General features: G+C 45.6%; 1 protein-coding gene across 1 annotated transcript; it reads right to left on the bottom strand.

Moving 5' to 3' along the window:
• Nucleotides 1-3,207: 3,207 nt before the first annotated feature.
• PSMD2 (proteasome 26S subunit ubiquitin receptor, non-ATPase 2) lies at nt 3,208-11,763 on the bottom strand. Its single transcript, XM_074366859.1, has 21 exons — nt 11,575-11,763; nt 11,071-11,127; nt 10,530-10,694; nt 9,626-9,747; nt 9,235-9,459; nt 8,778-8,936; nt 8,476-8,620; nt 8,233-8,293; nt 7,833-7,979; nt 7,553-7,659; nt 7,217-7,344; nt 6,918-7,005; nt 6,030-6,192; nt 5,809-5,910; nt 5,490-5,635; nt 5,160-5,243; nt 4,756-4,924; nt 4,569-4,663; nt 4,238-4,364; nt 3,697-3,815; nt 3,208-3,549 (listed from the first exon to the last, which is right to left on the bottom strand). Exons 1-21 carry the CDS (start codon nt 11,707-11,709, stop codon nt 3,367-3,369), a joined length of 2,727 nt encoding a protein of 908 aa, XP_074222960.1. The 5' UTR covers nt 11,710-11,763; the 3' UTR covers nt 3,208-3,366.
• Between the last annotated feature and the right edge of the window lie 4,396 nt (nt 11,764-16,159).

Raw genomic sequence — 16,159 nt, forward strand, 5'->3', positions numbered from 1 at the left:
TTCCCACTGTATATGAGTAATTGAAGCTCCAAAGAAAGAGCAAAGTAGGCACATAGAGAAACCCTAATGAGAATGAAAATGCAGGTCTAGAGTGTTCTCTGTGACACTCTTCATTTGAGTTCAGTGTCTTAATCATGTATAGCTGGCTCCCTTCTCTACTCTTCTTATTTATCTTTCTCCCTAAGTAAACTAATAAGTGAAAATCAGTTACTGCCTACAGACCGATTCAACCTACAGAAATCACTCTCAAACTCCAGAACAAGGTACTGCCTAAAAGCCATCTTCACCTAATCACTCTACAGATATCTGAAATTGTGTATGCCCAGATAGAAATAAAATTTGTCATCTCTTCTTACTTGATAGAGTCCTCCTTTTGCCTCCAAACGTGTTATTGCTCATGTATTCTTTTTCAATGAATAGTGCCCAACCAGAAAATCTGGTATTCATCCTACATTCCTTCCCATCCACATGTTACATCTCATCAGACATCAGATCCTATTGGTATTTGGATCAAAATCAAGTCCTGTTGATTTTGTCTTTAAAAAAACTCTGCCCTTTCCTTCTGCCCTTTCCCATCTCTCCATTTCTACTGCCCTATTTCAGGCATTCATTTCCCTTGCCTGGTCTCCAGGCCTCTGTGGTGAGCTTTCTCACCCAGATAGCTAGCTGGTCATGTCACTTTCCTATTCTCATTCATTGGCCCGAATTGAGAGATATTATCAATTTCTTAGTGCAACAAAGCTCTTCCAAATCTGATCTAACTTGATCTGAGCCTGTCTCTGTCTCCCACCACATTTTCCCCTACGTCTATATGCTTAGCAAAACCAAATTACCCATGGTTTCTGAAAACAAATAGCTTGTCTGCCTTCTTGCTTTGGCTACTCCTTCAGCTGTATCCTACCCTCTTTTCCTCTGGATAAACTCATCTTCCTCCGAGAATCAGTTTCCTAAAATAATCTCCCCTCACTTAACCAGGTGCTTAGGCCCTATTTCAATGATCCCAGCATATCTTGTTCACACTCCAGAACTGATCACAATTTAATACAATTGTTTTCTTTCCCATTATGTAAGTTTTGTGAGAATAGGATTTGTTTATTCAATATTTACACACCACAAACTAGAATAATGTCCAGTGCAGAATAAGTAAGTCTCCGTTGATATTTGTTGCTAAATGACTTAATGTGAAAGTTAAGAGCCACTGTGAAAATTTTACTCTAAAGTACAATCAGTGACTCGGAGAGAGAATTATCCTTTTATTTGTCTTTTTTCAGTTTACAATACTAATTTTTTTCATGTTTTACAACTTTATTTAGATATGTTACAGACAAACTATACATACTTAAAATGTACAATTTGATGAGTTTTGACAGATACATCACTACCATTAATACAATCAAGATGCTGACCAATTCCATCACTCTCAAAAGTTTTCTTCCTTTGTAATCATCTTTCTCTTCACTCCTGTCCACAGATAACCACTGATCTGCTGTTCTGTCACTAGAATTGAATATAAATGAAAATTTGTATTTATGAACTAATAGAATATGGACTCTCTTTTTTAATCTGGATTCTTTCATGCAGAATAATAAATCTGAGATTCATTCATGTTGTTACTTGTGTCACTTGTTTCTTTTTATTGTTGAGGAATGTTCAGTTGCATGGAAATCACATTCTAATTTCTTATTTTAACATCACCATTAGAAATCAGGTGAGGTACACAACATTATAAATCAATTATACTTCAATTAAAAAATAATATAAAATAAAAGCTTAACTCTCCCAAAAAAAATCAGGTCAAGCAATTACTATATCCCCACTGTAGAGATAATAGAGGCTCATCAGACACACTGATTTGCTGAAGACTATAGCAGTTCCCATTAAAAGGGCTTTACAGGTCTTCTGACGCCCAAGTCCAGCACTCTACCTTTTATACAGGTTTCATACAGGCTGCCAAGTAAGAGCGGAGAAGATAATGCAGACCCTCAATCCAAAGTTGTTGCATCTCCAGCTAGCCCAGAGCCTGGACTACAACAGGGTCCACTTCACAAGTCTCCAAGGCTACAGAGACATTAATGTAGTGAATAAAGCATAGCTTTGGAGTCAGGGACTTAGATTCCAATCCTGGCTCTACTACTTAGTATGTGACCTTGAATAAGTTACTGAACCTCTCACCAAAACACAGGGATAATACTTATCTCTCCAAGTTGTTGTGAGATCTCATTATTACGTAGAACAATTATTCTTTCAACATTTATTGATGGCTTAAGTACCGGTCACTGTTCAGTGGTTAAACCCACAGTAAGTGTAGGATCAATGCTAGCAGTGATCTGAGAGAGACACATGTTCTCCTCTGCTGCATCCACAGGGGTCCAGCCCCCTCACCCCCGACAGCAGTGTAGCTATGCTTGTAGCAGCCCCACCAGGAAGAAGCACCACAGATCGAGTGATTACATTCCAGGAAGAAGCCCACATCTTTCCCATTGCCCTACTAAGAGGAAGGTCAGGGTCAAGCTTCTTTCAAGGACAGCCCAGAGGTAGATATTAACATGAATGAATCTCTCAAATAGCAGCTTCTCCAAAAGGACAAGAGGGTCATCCCTTTCATTCAGCAGCACAGAAGTCCGGTTGGAGTGGGACTGGAGGGGAGGGGTATAGGTGAGTGGTAGAGTAAGTGCTTAGCATGCATGACGTTCTGAGTTCAATCTCCAGTAACTCCATTAAAAAATAAGTAAGTAAATAAATAAATAAACCTAATCTCCCTCCTTCCCCCACCAAACGACAACAACAAAAAAAGAAAGAGTGAGGCTAACTCTGCTGCCTCTTAAGAGCAAGGATCCTTAGTCCAAAGTCAGGGAATGACAGGCTTGAGGTGGGTGTGCATTGGTGGGTGGGAATAGGCAGTATATGGGATCCACAAGCCCTAGAAAGTTGTTTCTAAGAGTTTTTGTAAAAATTTGTGTATACACCTCCTAGAAAGAACCATTACATATATCAGCTTCTCAAAGGTTCACGTCCCTAAAGAGGAACCACTGTTTCAAGATGATTACGAAGGTGGGAGAAAGGAAAGGGTCTTAGTTTTTCCCATTCAGGGCAGCCTCCCTGCTAGCCCAAGCTCAGAGTTGCTACAAACAATACCCTCTCACATCCACTCCCTACCCCAGTCTGGCCTCCAGCCACAATACCCCAGAAAACAGACACAGAGAGATCTCAGGGATAAAGGTCTTTATTCAACAAAGTTATCTCAGTCAGTAACAAAAGAACAGGAGGTAACAATTCCCCCAAAGGTCTGGAACAGTGTCCACCCCTGGCAACAGGAAGCACAGCCCACTGACATATCAGCTACAGCTCAGAGCCTGTGGTGGCCATTTAGAGGTCATAGTTGGGGTTCTTCCGAAGGATAACAAAACCTTCCAGAATGGGGGTGACAGGAAGAAACTCCTCAGTGGCCAATTCTGCCCGCTCCCCGTGAGCCAACAACACTGGGGTTGTGTGTGTCTGGAACCCTGTGATGGTCTTCGGCTTGCCGGCCTGGCCCACCACATCCACTGCCTGTTGGGTGAGAAAGCTGAGATGAAGGAACTCTGGATAGGAGTGCAGCAGCAACCCAGTGCCCATACCAGTTGCAAAGAAGCAGGGATATATGCATTCTGTAAGCTCTAGAATACAGCCTGAGCCCTCCCATGTTCAACCCCTCACCTGGCCCACACGGACAGACACTGGCAATGGCCGCAGCTCCTCATCGAATGTGACCAGCATTCGGGGCTGCATGGCAGCCACCAGTCCATACAATACATAGTGTGACTTGCCTAGGATGACTGAAGGAAGAATACAGGACAAATGTAGTTAGAGGCATCAGGGCAGACCTGGCCTAAACCCTGGGACCCACTCCAGCCCTTGCTCTTTAACCCCTCAATAACACTGCTGAACCCACAACCTTCCCTACTACGAACAGGAGATGCAACCACCTTACTCTGCCTACAGCCTGCAGACTTGATCACTTTTCCCCAGTCACTGAGGGGCAGAAACTGGGCTCAGTTTTGCATCCTCAAAAGAAAATCTCTTTGGGCCAGATCAAAAGTGTAGGAGATGAAAGTCTTATGAGGCTCAAAGAACCTTAGGAACCCAGAGTGGTACAGAGTTAACTCAGAGTCTTGCTCCTAAGTTCCCAAGGTGTCCCTGGTAGGGGTGGAGAAAGGGCACCATGTGCCACCATAGAAAATTCCTGACAGCAACTCACTGTTGCGGACATCCAGGAAAGAGACAAGCACAGTGAGCAGCCCAGCCACAGCCACTTGACTCATAAGCTGCCGGTCACTGTGGTAGGGGCAGAGGGTGAGCGTGCCCTTCCCTAAATGTGTTAGGCCCTGAAAAAAAAGAGAGAAGTGGAGATGGGGAGTCACACCTGAGGAAAACTCACATAACCTGGCCACAAAGAAACCCCACAACTTGCTCACATTCTCCCTTCCAGGCCGAATGCAAGGTCCCCTTCACATAGCGTTGGGTCTCCCTTTCATCACAGACACCTCCCTTGGCACACTTGCTCTAAGGAGAAGAGTTCTATTCTTTACCTGCGCCAAGCGCACCATGAAGAGGTTGTTGGGGTCCTTAGCATGATACTGGGCTAACTGGCGCAGCATTGCAGCCAGACGGGCATTATTGGTACCTGGAAATGTTAAGCATAATTACAGAGACTTGAAAAAAGGGCCTCAACCTTTCCCCCAAGGTGCTTATGATCTCTTTCTGATTGGTACTCACCACTGCCCACCATGCCCATGGCAAAGATGGAATTATAGGAAACTTCTGGATCAGCATCATGAGAGAATTTGCTTAGGGTATCCAGGATGTTGAGTCGTGGATTTGAAACAGAGATTAAAGCCAGTGCTAAAGGCACAGCCCTTCGGAGTGTAGGCTCCCCGTATCTCAGCTGGTGATAAAAGAAAGTAACAAGGAAACTACAGAAAGCAGCAAAAACAAGCTTGGTTTTAGGAACTGACTGACAGGTAAAAGGGGCCTTAACCAATTTTTGTAGAAAGAGCACAGCAAAAAGACCATTTCTCCACTGAGAAAACTCAACAGAGAAGTCTCCTGGGCATCAAAGGAGGACCTGAGAGGAACTTCAGGTATCAAAGCCAATATAATTCCAATCTTCTCCTACTTACCAGGTGGCCAAAGGTTCGTAGTGCCATCTCTGCACCAATCTCCTCCCCCATAGCAATAAGGGCGATCCCCAGCACAGCCACTCCCTGCAAGTGAAGAGGCAGCAGAACCCAATGAGCTCAGGGAACTAAAAACTCACCCTTGACTCAAACCCCATCTAAGAAAAGAAAAAAAAAAAAAAGCCGTCCTGTGAGGCACACCCTGATCCCCCATTTTTGAACCCAGTCTCATGCTATACACAGCGATACCCAGAGGGGCTCAAAAATGAGCGCAAACCCACGCTTATCTTTTCTCAGAGCCTCATGTGGACTGTGCCCAACTGCCCACAGAACCTGATGTGCTCCCATGTCAGCAGGGGCTTCCTTCTTGTCCTTGTCCTTCTTTTCCTTCTTGTCTTTGTCCTCCTCCTTTTCCTTGGAGTCAAAGTGTTCACTGCAAATGTGGAGCAGCTGCTGCACCTTCAGCACATTCCCAGAACCTGTGGCAGAGTGTAATGGCAAGGAAGGGTAGAAATGAGAAGACACCAAGGAAAAGCTTACTCTAGGAACAGAAGCTAAAGAACTGAAGGCAGATCAAAATGACTGAGAAAGGAGAAACTGTCTGAAAAAAGGTCCAAAAGTGAAGAGTCACCAGAGAAGAACAAAGACAGACCTGCATAGGCACACACATCCACCAGCGTGTTGGCAAAACTGCGGAACGGCTCTGACACAACCTCCAGTGCAGCCAGGATGGCTTCGATGGCCTCTCCCTTCCCTACAGGAGAGATTCAAGGGGTCAGAGGACACATAGTCCCTTCCAGCACAGCCTGACACATAAACCCTCCTTGTTGTACCCAGTTACTATCAGCCTTTTTCCCAGAGACACCTCCTCACCCAGGTGGTTGAGGCCCAGTCCAAGAGGAAGCCAACGGGCATAAGTGTCCTTGAGCTCAGTCTCTGACTTCTCCATGATGGTCTGAAGGATAGTGGAAGTGACATCGCCATTGCAGGATCCCACTGCTATCATTCCACATGCTAAAGCTGTCACACCTGCCACCTAGAAACAGGAAAAGCATTTACACATGCAAAGTTATTAAAACAGTTGTTTACCTATCTTGATTCAAAATAGCCAATTTCATAGTTCACTGAAACCACATAAGGTAATAATCCCTTTCTGGTGGTAGATCAGAATAACAACAGCAGCAACCACTCACTGAATACTTACTGCACATCAGCCACTACGCCAAACGCTTTGTGTACTATTAACATTTAATCCTCACAACGCCATGAAGCAGGTCCTGCTATTATTCCTCTTTTATTGATGAAAAAAATGATACCTGAAGAGATTCAGTTACATGTCCAAGATCACACTGCTTGTAAGCAAAGGTGGCAGAATCTGAACTGAGGTTTTTTTGACTAAAATCTTTGCTTTTAGCCACAATACTATATCTAACAATCACTAAAATGATTCTGCACAAGTAAGAAAATTCAAAGTTGGCTAATGACTAAAACAGTGAGTGAGAATTACCCATCCCAAGCTAGGTTAAGTTACTCCCCACTCTATTCTGGTACTTCTTCATGGATACCAAGGGCTGGAACTCAACACCAAAATGTTAACTCTTTATCCTCAATATCACCTGAAGTCAATTCCAGGCAATTTTACTGAAATGATACACCTTCCCCTCACACACATACACTTTTTTCCCACTATTTATCACAGAGACTGGTAGGACTAAGAGCACCTTCCCTATCTCCCCTAAATAACCAAGAGCCTCTACTCACCTCCATGCTGGACTTGGAATCTCCCATCACAGGTAGTAGCAGTGTTAGAACATCTTCACGATTGGAACCAGCATAGGCCAAGCCAAGCCTGCAAAAGCCAGGGAGAGGCAGGTCCCCGACACACATCCAAGGATAACACAAGGAAGAAACAAAATAAGGCTTGGTCATTGCAACAGTCACCAAGAGCCAAAACTCAACAGGCACAGTGGTAGTCTTTGGCAATACAAAGGTGAAGGGCCCAATTCTGTTTTCACAGAGCTTACAGTCTGAGCACCACCAGGAGAAGCAAGAAGCCTTACCCAAAGATGGAACCAAGTCTCATAGTATTGCTGTTGTGGAGGACGTAGTCTGAGAGCAGTGCCAAAGCAGGGTCACACTCATTCCGGACCCCAGAGTTCACGATGCCACAGGCCAGGAGGGCTCCTGACTGCAAAATGCAAACAGATTCTTCACTCAGGGTACTCTACATTCCTCACCACAAAGGATGCAACATGGGCCTCATTACAGCACTGCCTTACTGGAGTTTAAAACCAGGTAGACCTTACCAGTGAAAGGGAAGCCCTGAGGGCCCTAGAACATTGGCAAGGTACAGGGGAGACTGGTTGTCCACGTTAGTGGATTGTGCTCAAACCCACCTTGATATAATCCTCAGAAGAGTACAGGTACTTGTCAATCTGGGTAAGGCCACCATCCACATCCCACAGTAGAATCATGCCAAGGGATGCAGCTGCACTCAACATCCCTAAACCGAGAAAAAATCTTTCAGTCTTAAAATGGCCCTGCCCTGAGAAAACTGTTATAAAGAGCTCTCCAAAGACCAGCCCTGGGGATCCCTTGTCAGGTTAACATATGAACATAGGAGGACAACACAAGTGACCAAAGCTACACCAACATAAAGTAGGAACAGAATTATACCATGGTCCTTGTTCTTGTAAAGCCATTTGTTGCCATCATCAGTCAGGAGCTTGTCCTGGCCAAATGCTGCATTCACAAAGCCGTTCACAAAAGAGGAGGCCAGGTTCATTCGGGCAGAGTCCACTTGAGAGCCACTGCCCCCAAACCCTGCAAAGGCGAGAAATGAAGAAAGAAAGCTTTAGAGTAGGACAAGAAAGGAACACGACATGGCAGCTTGTCTCTGATTCTGAGGTGGCCCCCTAGGATCTTCTATCTATGCCCCCAACAGTGACCTAGAGAAAAGGTATGTAGGAATTCTGAGTTCTATAGGACAAGCATGTTGGGCCAAGCCATCACTCTCAGTACAAGGGACATAATTACCAATCCTCCAATCCCCACACACATGGGGATGGCTACTCACTGTTGTTCTCTAGATGGGTTTTATAGATGTCATCAGGTACCTTGGGCTCCATGATGTCCAGCTGAAGAGAAGTCAGAGGGTCACAACTGCTCCCCCAGTCCTCCCCTAGCTGTCCCTTCTGTTATCCCATTGAATGACAATTCTAACCAAGGAGAGTCTAGTCAGAGGCACAGTCAGGGAGGTGAAATGCCAAGCAGAATCACAAGCAAAAACCTTGATGGAAAAGGGCAATGAATCTCTCACCTCCCGAGCTAATGCCAAGAAGTTGCTGTTGAGCTGTACATTGGACATGATCTCTGTCAGGTCTTCATACTCCTCCACATCTTCACTCAGCTCTAAAAACACCCCATGCCGGCCTAGCATGAATGCCATTTGCTTCTGTACAACCCTGTGGGAGAGAGTCATCACATCTGCTCAACCCTCATCCACTAAGGGCACAGAAAAACACTTCAAGCCCTAACCACAAACTACAAGTCCCAGCACTTCATGCAAATGTCCCATCCATGAGCTTATCTCTCCCCCTGCCAACTTCTTCCTTTACATACACATCCTTGCAGGAGGTAAAAATATCTTCTACCAGCTCCATGTCATTGAGCATCAGTGCCAATCTTAGAGCTTCAGGGAAGCGACTGAACTTTCGGAACACACCCAAGGCACAACGCAGCAAGGCGGAGTTCTCAGGCTCGGGTACATAATTCACACAACTACAAAGGTAAAAGTAATAAAGGAATCAGAAAGTCCCAGACATTCATTTATCCCATTTAATTCACTGACCCAAAACAAATATACTGAATGCCTACTATATACTAGGCATTATGCTAGTTCTTGGGACTACTAAGGAGACATGCTTCTGTCCTCAAGAAGCTCACAGATGTCAACAAGTTAACTACAGCTTGATTGCTACCTTCAAAGCAGATGCTCTTGGAGAATAATGGAGGCACAACTGAGAAAGAAGTGCTGGAGAGGGTAGGCCTGCCACCAATCCCTACCTTGCTCACTCACCTGGTGAGATAGAGGCAGACCTTGGCATATGCATTCTCATCAATGTCTTTTTCCAGCATATCCACCTGCTCAATTTCCATGAGTAGGTCGCAGGCCTCGTGCTCTGCATTGTGGGCCATGTTGTAGGGGACAATCTCCTTCACCAGGGTCAACAGTGGCTCCCGCTGCGTCTTCTCTGCATCATCCAGCTCCTGCCACTCCTTAGCCACTTCTCCTGCCAGATGCCTATGGACAGGCCCAAACCATTAGGGGAGCACAGATTCATGGGAAGCACTTCCCTGTGGATCAAGGAATTCAGTGTCTGGGAAACTCAATGCACTGGTACTTCAAGAAAGAACTCAGAACTATACCTCAGAACTCCCTTCAGACTCCCAAAAAGAAAAGGTCTTACCTGACGTACTCATGACCCCATGATGCCAATTCCTCCTGGGAGCCCACTAGACGATATTTGAGGCACTCACGCTCCCCACTCATGGTCATGGCCAAAACTGAGATAATGTCAGCAGCAAAACGCTATAAAGAAACAAATCCTTTGAAGTCAAATCTAGGGTAAAACTAATGTTACATTATGGAATCAACAGCACTGTCACTATCCCCAAAATTAAATGTTAATTACATTACCAGCCTTGATACTAAAAATTTAAACATGTTATCTCAACTAAGCCTCATAATAACCCTAAGGTTAGTTTGGCTGTCTCCCTTTTGAACCAACATGGCTGAAGGGTGGTAACAAGGGGAGAGTGAAGAAAGATGGAGACTGAATTTTATTCCAATTGCAATAATAAAACTATTACAAGGTTTTAAGGAGAAAAGACTCATACACTAGAAAGATCACTATGGCTGCTGTATGAAAAACTGTGTAGGAGGTCACGGACAAAAGGAAGAGTCAGTTAGGAGGCTGCTGCAGTAGTTCAGATGAGAATTAGAAATTTCCTGGATTAGGATTGTATCAATAGGCAGAAAAGTTACTGAACTGGGGCTATATTTCAGAGATGAAACAAATGAAAGTACATGGTGTATAAAGTACAGACAGAAATTAAGGTTAAAAGTAAGTTAATAATAAATAGGCCATGATAATGGTATCTCAAGGTGCAACATAAATGACAGAAATACTGTTTTTTCTGAAGACAATCTTCCTGTCAGTTCTTATGTGAGCATTTTGACTATGATGAGCTCTGTTCAACTAGCTCAGATCTCAGATCCACCAGTCTTCCTGTGACTCACCATGTGCCCCATGGTCTAGATGAAAAGGAATTACTAAACTAGGCCTCCACCAGCTTTGGAAATAGTTTTACCTTATTCTCTCCAGGGGCCATGTTCTCATAGATTTCCTTCAGTTTGCCATAGTGTGGACGCAGAAATTTGAGAGGCTTGGGCACTGAAGTCATGGAAGTTGTGGAAGAACGAATCTGCCTCCGCAGTTCCTCCAAGGCTGGTCGGTATAGGGACGTGTCCTTTTCCTGATCAGGAGACATTAGGGCTCAGACAAAAGGAGTCTCATCCCTTAAGTCATAATAGAGGTATTTAACAACTCCTCTAGGAAAGTTAACTGTGCCTTATTGATCTATGATTGCCCAACTCCCTGCACACTGCCTGCCACAAAAACAAATGACTCCACTTAAAGAGTTCAAGAACTGCTTCTCCTACAAGAGAAAACTACAAAATCTTTCAAATATCTTTTGTTACTCCCCGACCCTGACGATAACATTGTCATAACACAGACCCTAAAATACAGTTCATCTCTCCCTATACCTCAGAGTTGTTGCACCAAGTTGAAATAATTCAAAGAAGGAAAGATCCACATATGCACCTGCTCATGATAACATTGTGACTCACCCCGAGTCGTTCCACGAGCATCTCCAGTTCATCCTGAAGTTGTTTGTCCTCCTCAGACTGGAGATTGGGGGAAGAAGCTCATCAAGAGAAGGAATCCCAAACACATCCTCCTCCCATTCACCCTAGGGCAGGTGGAGAGTAAGCCTGCCTCCTTAGAAGGGACCAAGTGCACAAAGGAAGAGAGCGGGAATGGGAAACCCTGATGGGAAGGCAGCCTGGCTTCTGGGTCAGGCTCTGCTTGGACGCCGTTCTAAAAAACGGGGTGACAATGACCCGCCCGGGCCCACCTCACGAGGCAGTAGAGAGGACTGGTAGAAGCGGCGGAGGTGACAGCGCGGAATGGAGGATGAGGGACAGAGAGGCGGGGTGCCGGGAGCCCCGAGGGCCGCCCCATCCGCCCTCTCCGGGGCGCCGTGGGGCGGTTGGGAGTCGGGCCCGGGGCCTGAGGAGCCGTCGTGACTCAGCCTGCGGCCTCCTCCGCCGGTTCCTGGGGCCGCGCCTCACCAGCTCCTGCTCTTTGTCCTTGTCCCCGGCATCCCGCCGCTCCTTGCCGCTCGGCTTCTCGTCCCCGCCACCGGGGGACGTCGCTGGGGGCTGCTGGGTCTGCAGAGGTGCCTTGTCCCGGTTGCCCTCCTCCATCTCCGCCGCCACTGCCGACCGGCTGCGCGCGCACCGGCTGCGCGCGCACCGCCCGCACCGCCCCGTTTCCCAGATGGCCTCGCGCGCGTCGCCCACGGCGCCCCTCTTTCTCGAGAGCCCGCCTGCGACCGGAAACGCCGCGGAGACTCGCCCACCCCCGCGGCCTGGGACTCCCAGCCCTCGGATCCCGCCCTCCGAAGTCGTCTGAAAACTACAATTCCCAGCCTCCCGCGCGCCATAGGCGCCGCCCCGGCTCGGACCTGGAGTTTCCTGAACGCGGTCTGGGATTCAGGTGCGCCCGCGGCTGTAGATACTGAGCCGGCTGCGAGCCGAGACCGCCAGTAGGTTTCCACATAGCAGTGTGAATACTACCCACAGTGACACCCCAGTTGGCTGTGTGGTGGGACAAACGGACGAAATTCTTGAAATCCAGAACGCTTGATTGCCGTCTGTTTGAAGTCTATGTAATCTGTCTAGCCCCACACCACTGTGGAATATTAACCTCATAACATTCCCCAGCCAGATGAGTGCTCTAATATTACCATGAGGATGTGGATACCACCTTAAATCCACGTGCGGAGCCAGTGGATCTAATGCGAAGATCTGGAGTTAAAAATGGAACAAGATAAGGTTTTGTCCTCAGTCTGTCTTTTGTCTTCCTCTCCCCTTTATGACTTAGAAGAAATGTAACCGACACTGTTTATGTCAGAACTGATTTTAAAGTGTATATATTGTTCACACAACCTTTTGAGTTTGGTAGGATTGTGTCCATTTTACAAAGGAAGTCGTATAGTAAGTAGTAAAATCAGGATATGAATCTTGACCTTTCAGTCTCTGAAGCTCTTGACTGTTTCAGACAAACCTCAAAGTTCTTCAGTTTGGGCTATGCGTATGTGTGTCCAGAAGGTGAGAAAACAGGAAGAAACTCTTCTCCCCTTCATATGATGAGAACACTCACCATTTGGCCTGGAGTCTTATTTAATGGGTTCTGAGGCAATAAAGAATGCAGAAAGTGTTGGGGGGGGGAATAAATCCTGGCATAGCACAGATAGCACTGAATGAATGTTGGCTAAATATTTATAGAGATATAGATGTAAAGGTCTGATGTCCATTTTAAAACGTGTTGCTCTTTTCCACTCTGTGCTTGGATTCCGAGGATGACCTTTCATTTCCATCACCAATAGAAATTGGGCGGTCCATACCTGTTCTGCCTATTCTGTCTCTGGCTTTGTCACACTTTCTTCAGTCATCTGTAGATGTATTTCTTCTAAATCTCTTTTTCCATGACTTCCTTCTGTCAGATCTCAGATTTTGTCTCAGTCATATCCCAACCAGTACCTTAGAAGAGATGAGGTGATGTGGCATAAAGCACAGGCTATTTACAGGCAGTGACTCCAGATGAAAAGTATCAAATATTTGTTGTACTATGTTTCAACTTTTTTGTAGGTTTAAAATGTTTCAAAATAGAAGTTGGGGTGGGTGGGAGAACATAAACTTTAGAGAGGACAGATCTGGTGTTTAAAACCAAATTCTGCCCTTCACCAGCTGTGATACTTGGGCAAGCTTCCTAACCTCTCTCAGCTTGGTTTCTTCTGTGAACTGTGGGTAGTAAAGTATCTCCCTCCTAAGTTTTTATGACAATGAAAATAAGACAATGTATAATAAGTGCCAAGCTAGTTGCTTGGCAACTGGAGAGGAAGCAGTTGTCATTTTCCAGCTACCTCAAATCTGCAGGGCTGTCTGTCCCTTGCTTGCCACCTCCAAGCACTCAAGACCCAAGCCTCTCTGGCCAAATGCAAATGTCTGGCAAGTATATTCAAGGCCTCACAATAACATTGATATCCTGCCTCAAGCTTCACTTCAGTCAAATTGCTCTCCCAGAAGCACTCCTTCCTACCATTTGGCCAAATCCCCAGCCTTGTAGTCAAATTGCTCTCCGATCAGGGGGTAGCCCATCACCTGTCCCTTCCTACCACCTTCCTTCAAATTGCATCCACAAACCAGCTGTGCTTCCCCCAAATTCATGGCCTGAGCTGTAGAGCTGCACATCTGCTGGATGGCTCTACTCATCTGAGACTCTTTCAACCCAAAACATCACTTTTGTAACACCAGAAATGCTCCAGGCAGGATACAGCATTGCACTATTTCCACTGAGTTGCTACATTCTTTGTGTGATATTTTTCCAAATCAGATTGCACTGTGGCCCTTCATACTGCTAATTCCAGGAATGAAAGCAGATGTTACAATACCTTCTTTTTCATACCTACTGTTACAACTTCCCTTCTCCAGACTCTTACCTCTCCTTATGCCCCCTTTCATCTACCCACTTCTGATCAGCCTAAACATTTCACCATCTCTGAACATATCCTGCCCCTTCGAGCTGATAAACCTTTTCACATTGCTATTCCTTCTGTATGGAATACCCTTCCCTGTTTTCATCTAGCAAATTCTCCCATCCTCTGTACTCCAGCTCAGTACCACCTGTGCAGGAACCCTTTCCTCTTCTATCCTTCAAGTTACTCATTTCTTCCCTGTGCTTCTACCGTGCTTGGTACATACCTCTCCCTCCCACTTCTCTGAGCTCTTAGAGGACAGGTGCGTCTTACTCATCTTTGGGCCCCTAGCACCCAATCTAATGCTTGGCTTGTGGTAAGCCTTAACAGATATTTGTTGGATAAATGAATGAGTGAAAGGCTTTGCATTTATCTTCAGAACATCTTTGTGTGCAATGGCCCACTCAGGGCTCTCTTTGCAGCCCAGAGTTCAGCATTGGGAAACTGTCAGGTGTCTCCATTTGTGAGTCATGATAGATCTACTGAAACTGTGCTTATCTTATGGGAAACTCTCTTCCAACTTGACATTTCCAGAGTACTTCCAAGTGTGAAACCATACTGTGTGGCACATGTTACCTTACTAATAACTGCTCTCATGTGTCCACCCAGGAGCACCATCTTTTATTCCCCTTTCTGCCCTAACACACTAAAGCATATCACAGAGAGAGTAGGATATAGCTCAAGTAGTAGAGTGCATGCTTAGCATGTATGAGGTTCTGGGTTCAATCCCCAGTACCTCCTCTAAGAATAAACAAGTAAATAAATCTAATTACCTATCCCCACCAAAAAAAAAAAAAGTAAAGCATATCACAGATGCATACTTATCAGCATACTTATCAGCTTGGCAGGCCACTAAGGGTGAAGGTTATATCTGTCACCTGATGTTCACCTTACCTTGCCTCTGGAACCAAGCACCTGCAGAGTGCTCAACAAACAGTGCTACCTGGCTTAATTTCAGCTCAAAATGTGCTTAGGTTTTCTGCAGCTGCCTGGCTGCCACATGTACCTGGCCCAGGTGGCCCAGGTGACCCAGGTGAGCTGGGTGGCATAGAAATGCACCTGCTGGTGATGGCCTCACTTGGAAGCACAATGAAATTGCCCAGAAGACACATATATATGCTTAAGTCAAAACTCTGTCATGACTTAGAAGACTAAATGGTGGTGATTAAAAGCATCTGAGTTCCAAATTTGACTTTAATGTAATCTGTCTTAGCTGACACTGGAAGTTGTGTCATCTTTTTCCTTAGTTTCTTCAGTTGTAAAATAGATACAATGATAAGGCCCTCCTTACAAATTGTTACAGGAATTTAATGAGATGATGTTCTTAAAGTGCTTAAGCACAGGGTTGAGCAAAAAAGGGACTTGGTAAATGAGGGTTGCTTATCATCATCAACATCACCATCATCATCATCATTTGACACTTTGACCTTTTGCAAAAATGGGGTTTTAATGTCACAGTGGCCAGCTAGTCAGTATCCTAAGATGGCCTCTGAAGTCAGGTGTCAGGGGAAGGGCAAGACTTTATGATGCCAAGCCTCTCTCCTCTATCATTACACTGACATTATAAAGCTCATTCTCTGGGCAACACTCAAACTTCACAAGCCATTTCTTAATATTTATTTGGGTTCCAGAACTTGCTTAGCCTTTGAAGTCACTTCTTAAATTAAAGTTGATCTCGTCCTCAGAGATCATCTCATCCAACGCACTTATTTTACAGACTGCTAAGGTTACTGAGATCTGAGGAGGGAATAAGCCGTGCCTGGTGTCACACAGTTAGGGGCTGGCAGAGTTGCAGCCAGAACCTTGTTTCCAGACGTGACTGCCCTCCTCTCTCCAATACATTTTGCTGTCCCTCCTAGACTTGTGCTCTCAGAGCAGAGACTCAAGCCATGCTTCCCCTTGGTCTTGGAGTTCCCAAGGCCACTTTGCTCTGAGTAGCCAGCAATTTCCTTCCCTTGGTGAGCAGCCGCACTTCCAAGTAACTTGATAGAGACCCACATAGAGCTCTTTATGGGGACAGTCTGATGCTGGGGCAGGATTCAGACTGTGGGATATATGCTGGTACCATCACCCAGGGACCAGTGACCAGGGACCCCAGCAGCAATCACTTCCAGAGC

The sequence above is a fragment of the Camelus bactrianus genome, chromosome 1, assembly GCF_048773025.1.
Source record: "Camelus bactrianus isolate YW-2024 breed Bactrian camel chromosome 1, ASM4877302v1, whole genome shotgun sequence".
In the NCBI taxonomy this organism is placed as follows: Eukaryota; Metazoa; Chordata; class Mammalia; order Artiodactyla; family Camelidae; genus Camelus; species Camelus bactrianus.

Excerpts from the sequence above, each read along its gene's own strand:
- PSMD2 (XM_074366859.1), bottom strand. The coding sequence starts at position 11,709 with ATGGAGGAGGGCAACCGGGACAAGGCACCTCTGCAGACCCAGCAGCCC. Across the intron at positions 10,695-11,070 it reads TGCTCGTGGAACGACTCGGG|GAAAAGGACACGTCCCTATA; the intron begins GTGAGTCACAAT and ends TCTCCTGATCAG. Across the intron at positions 3,550-3,696 it reads TGTCTGTCCGTGTGGGCCAG|GCAGTGGATGTGGTGGGCCA; the intron begins GTGAGGGGTTGA and ends CTCACCCAACAG.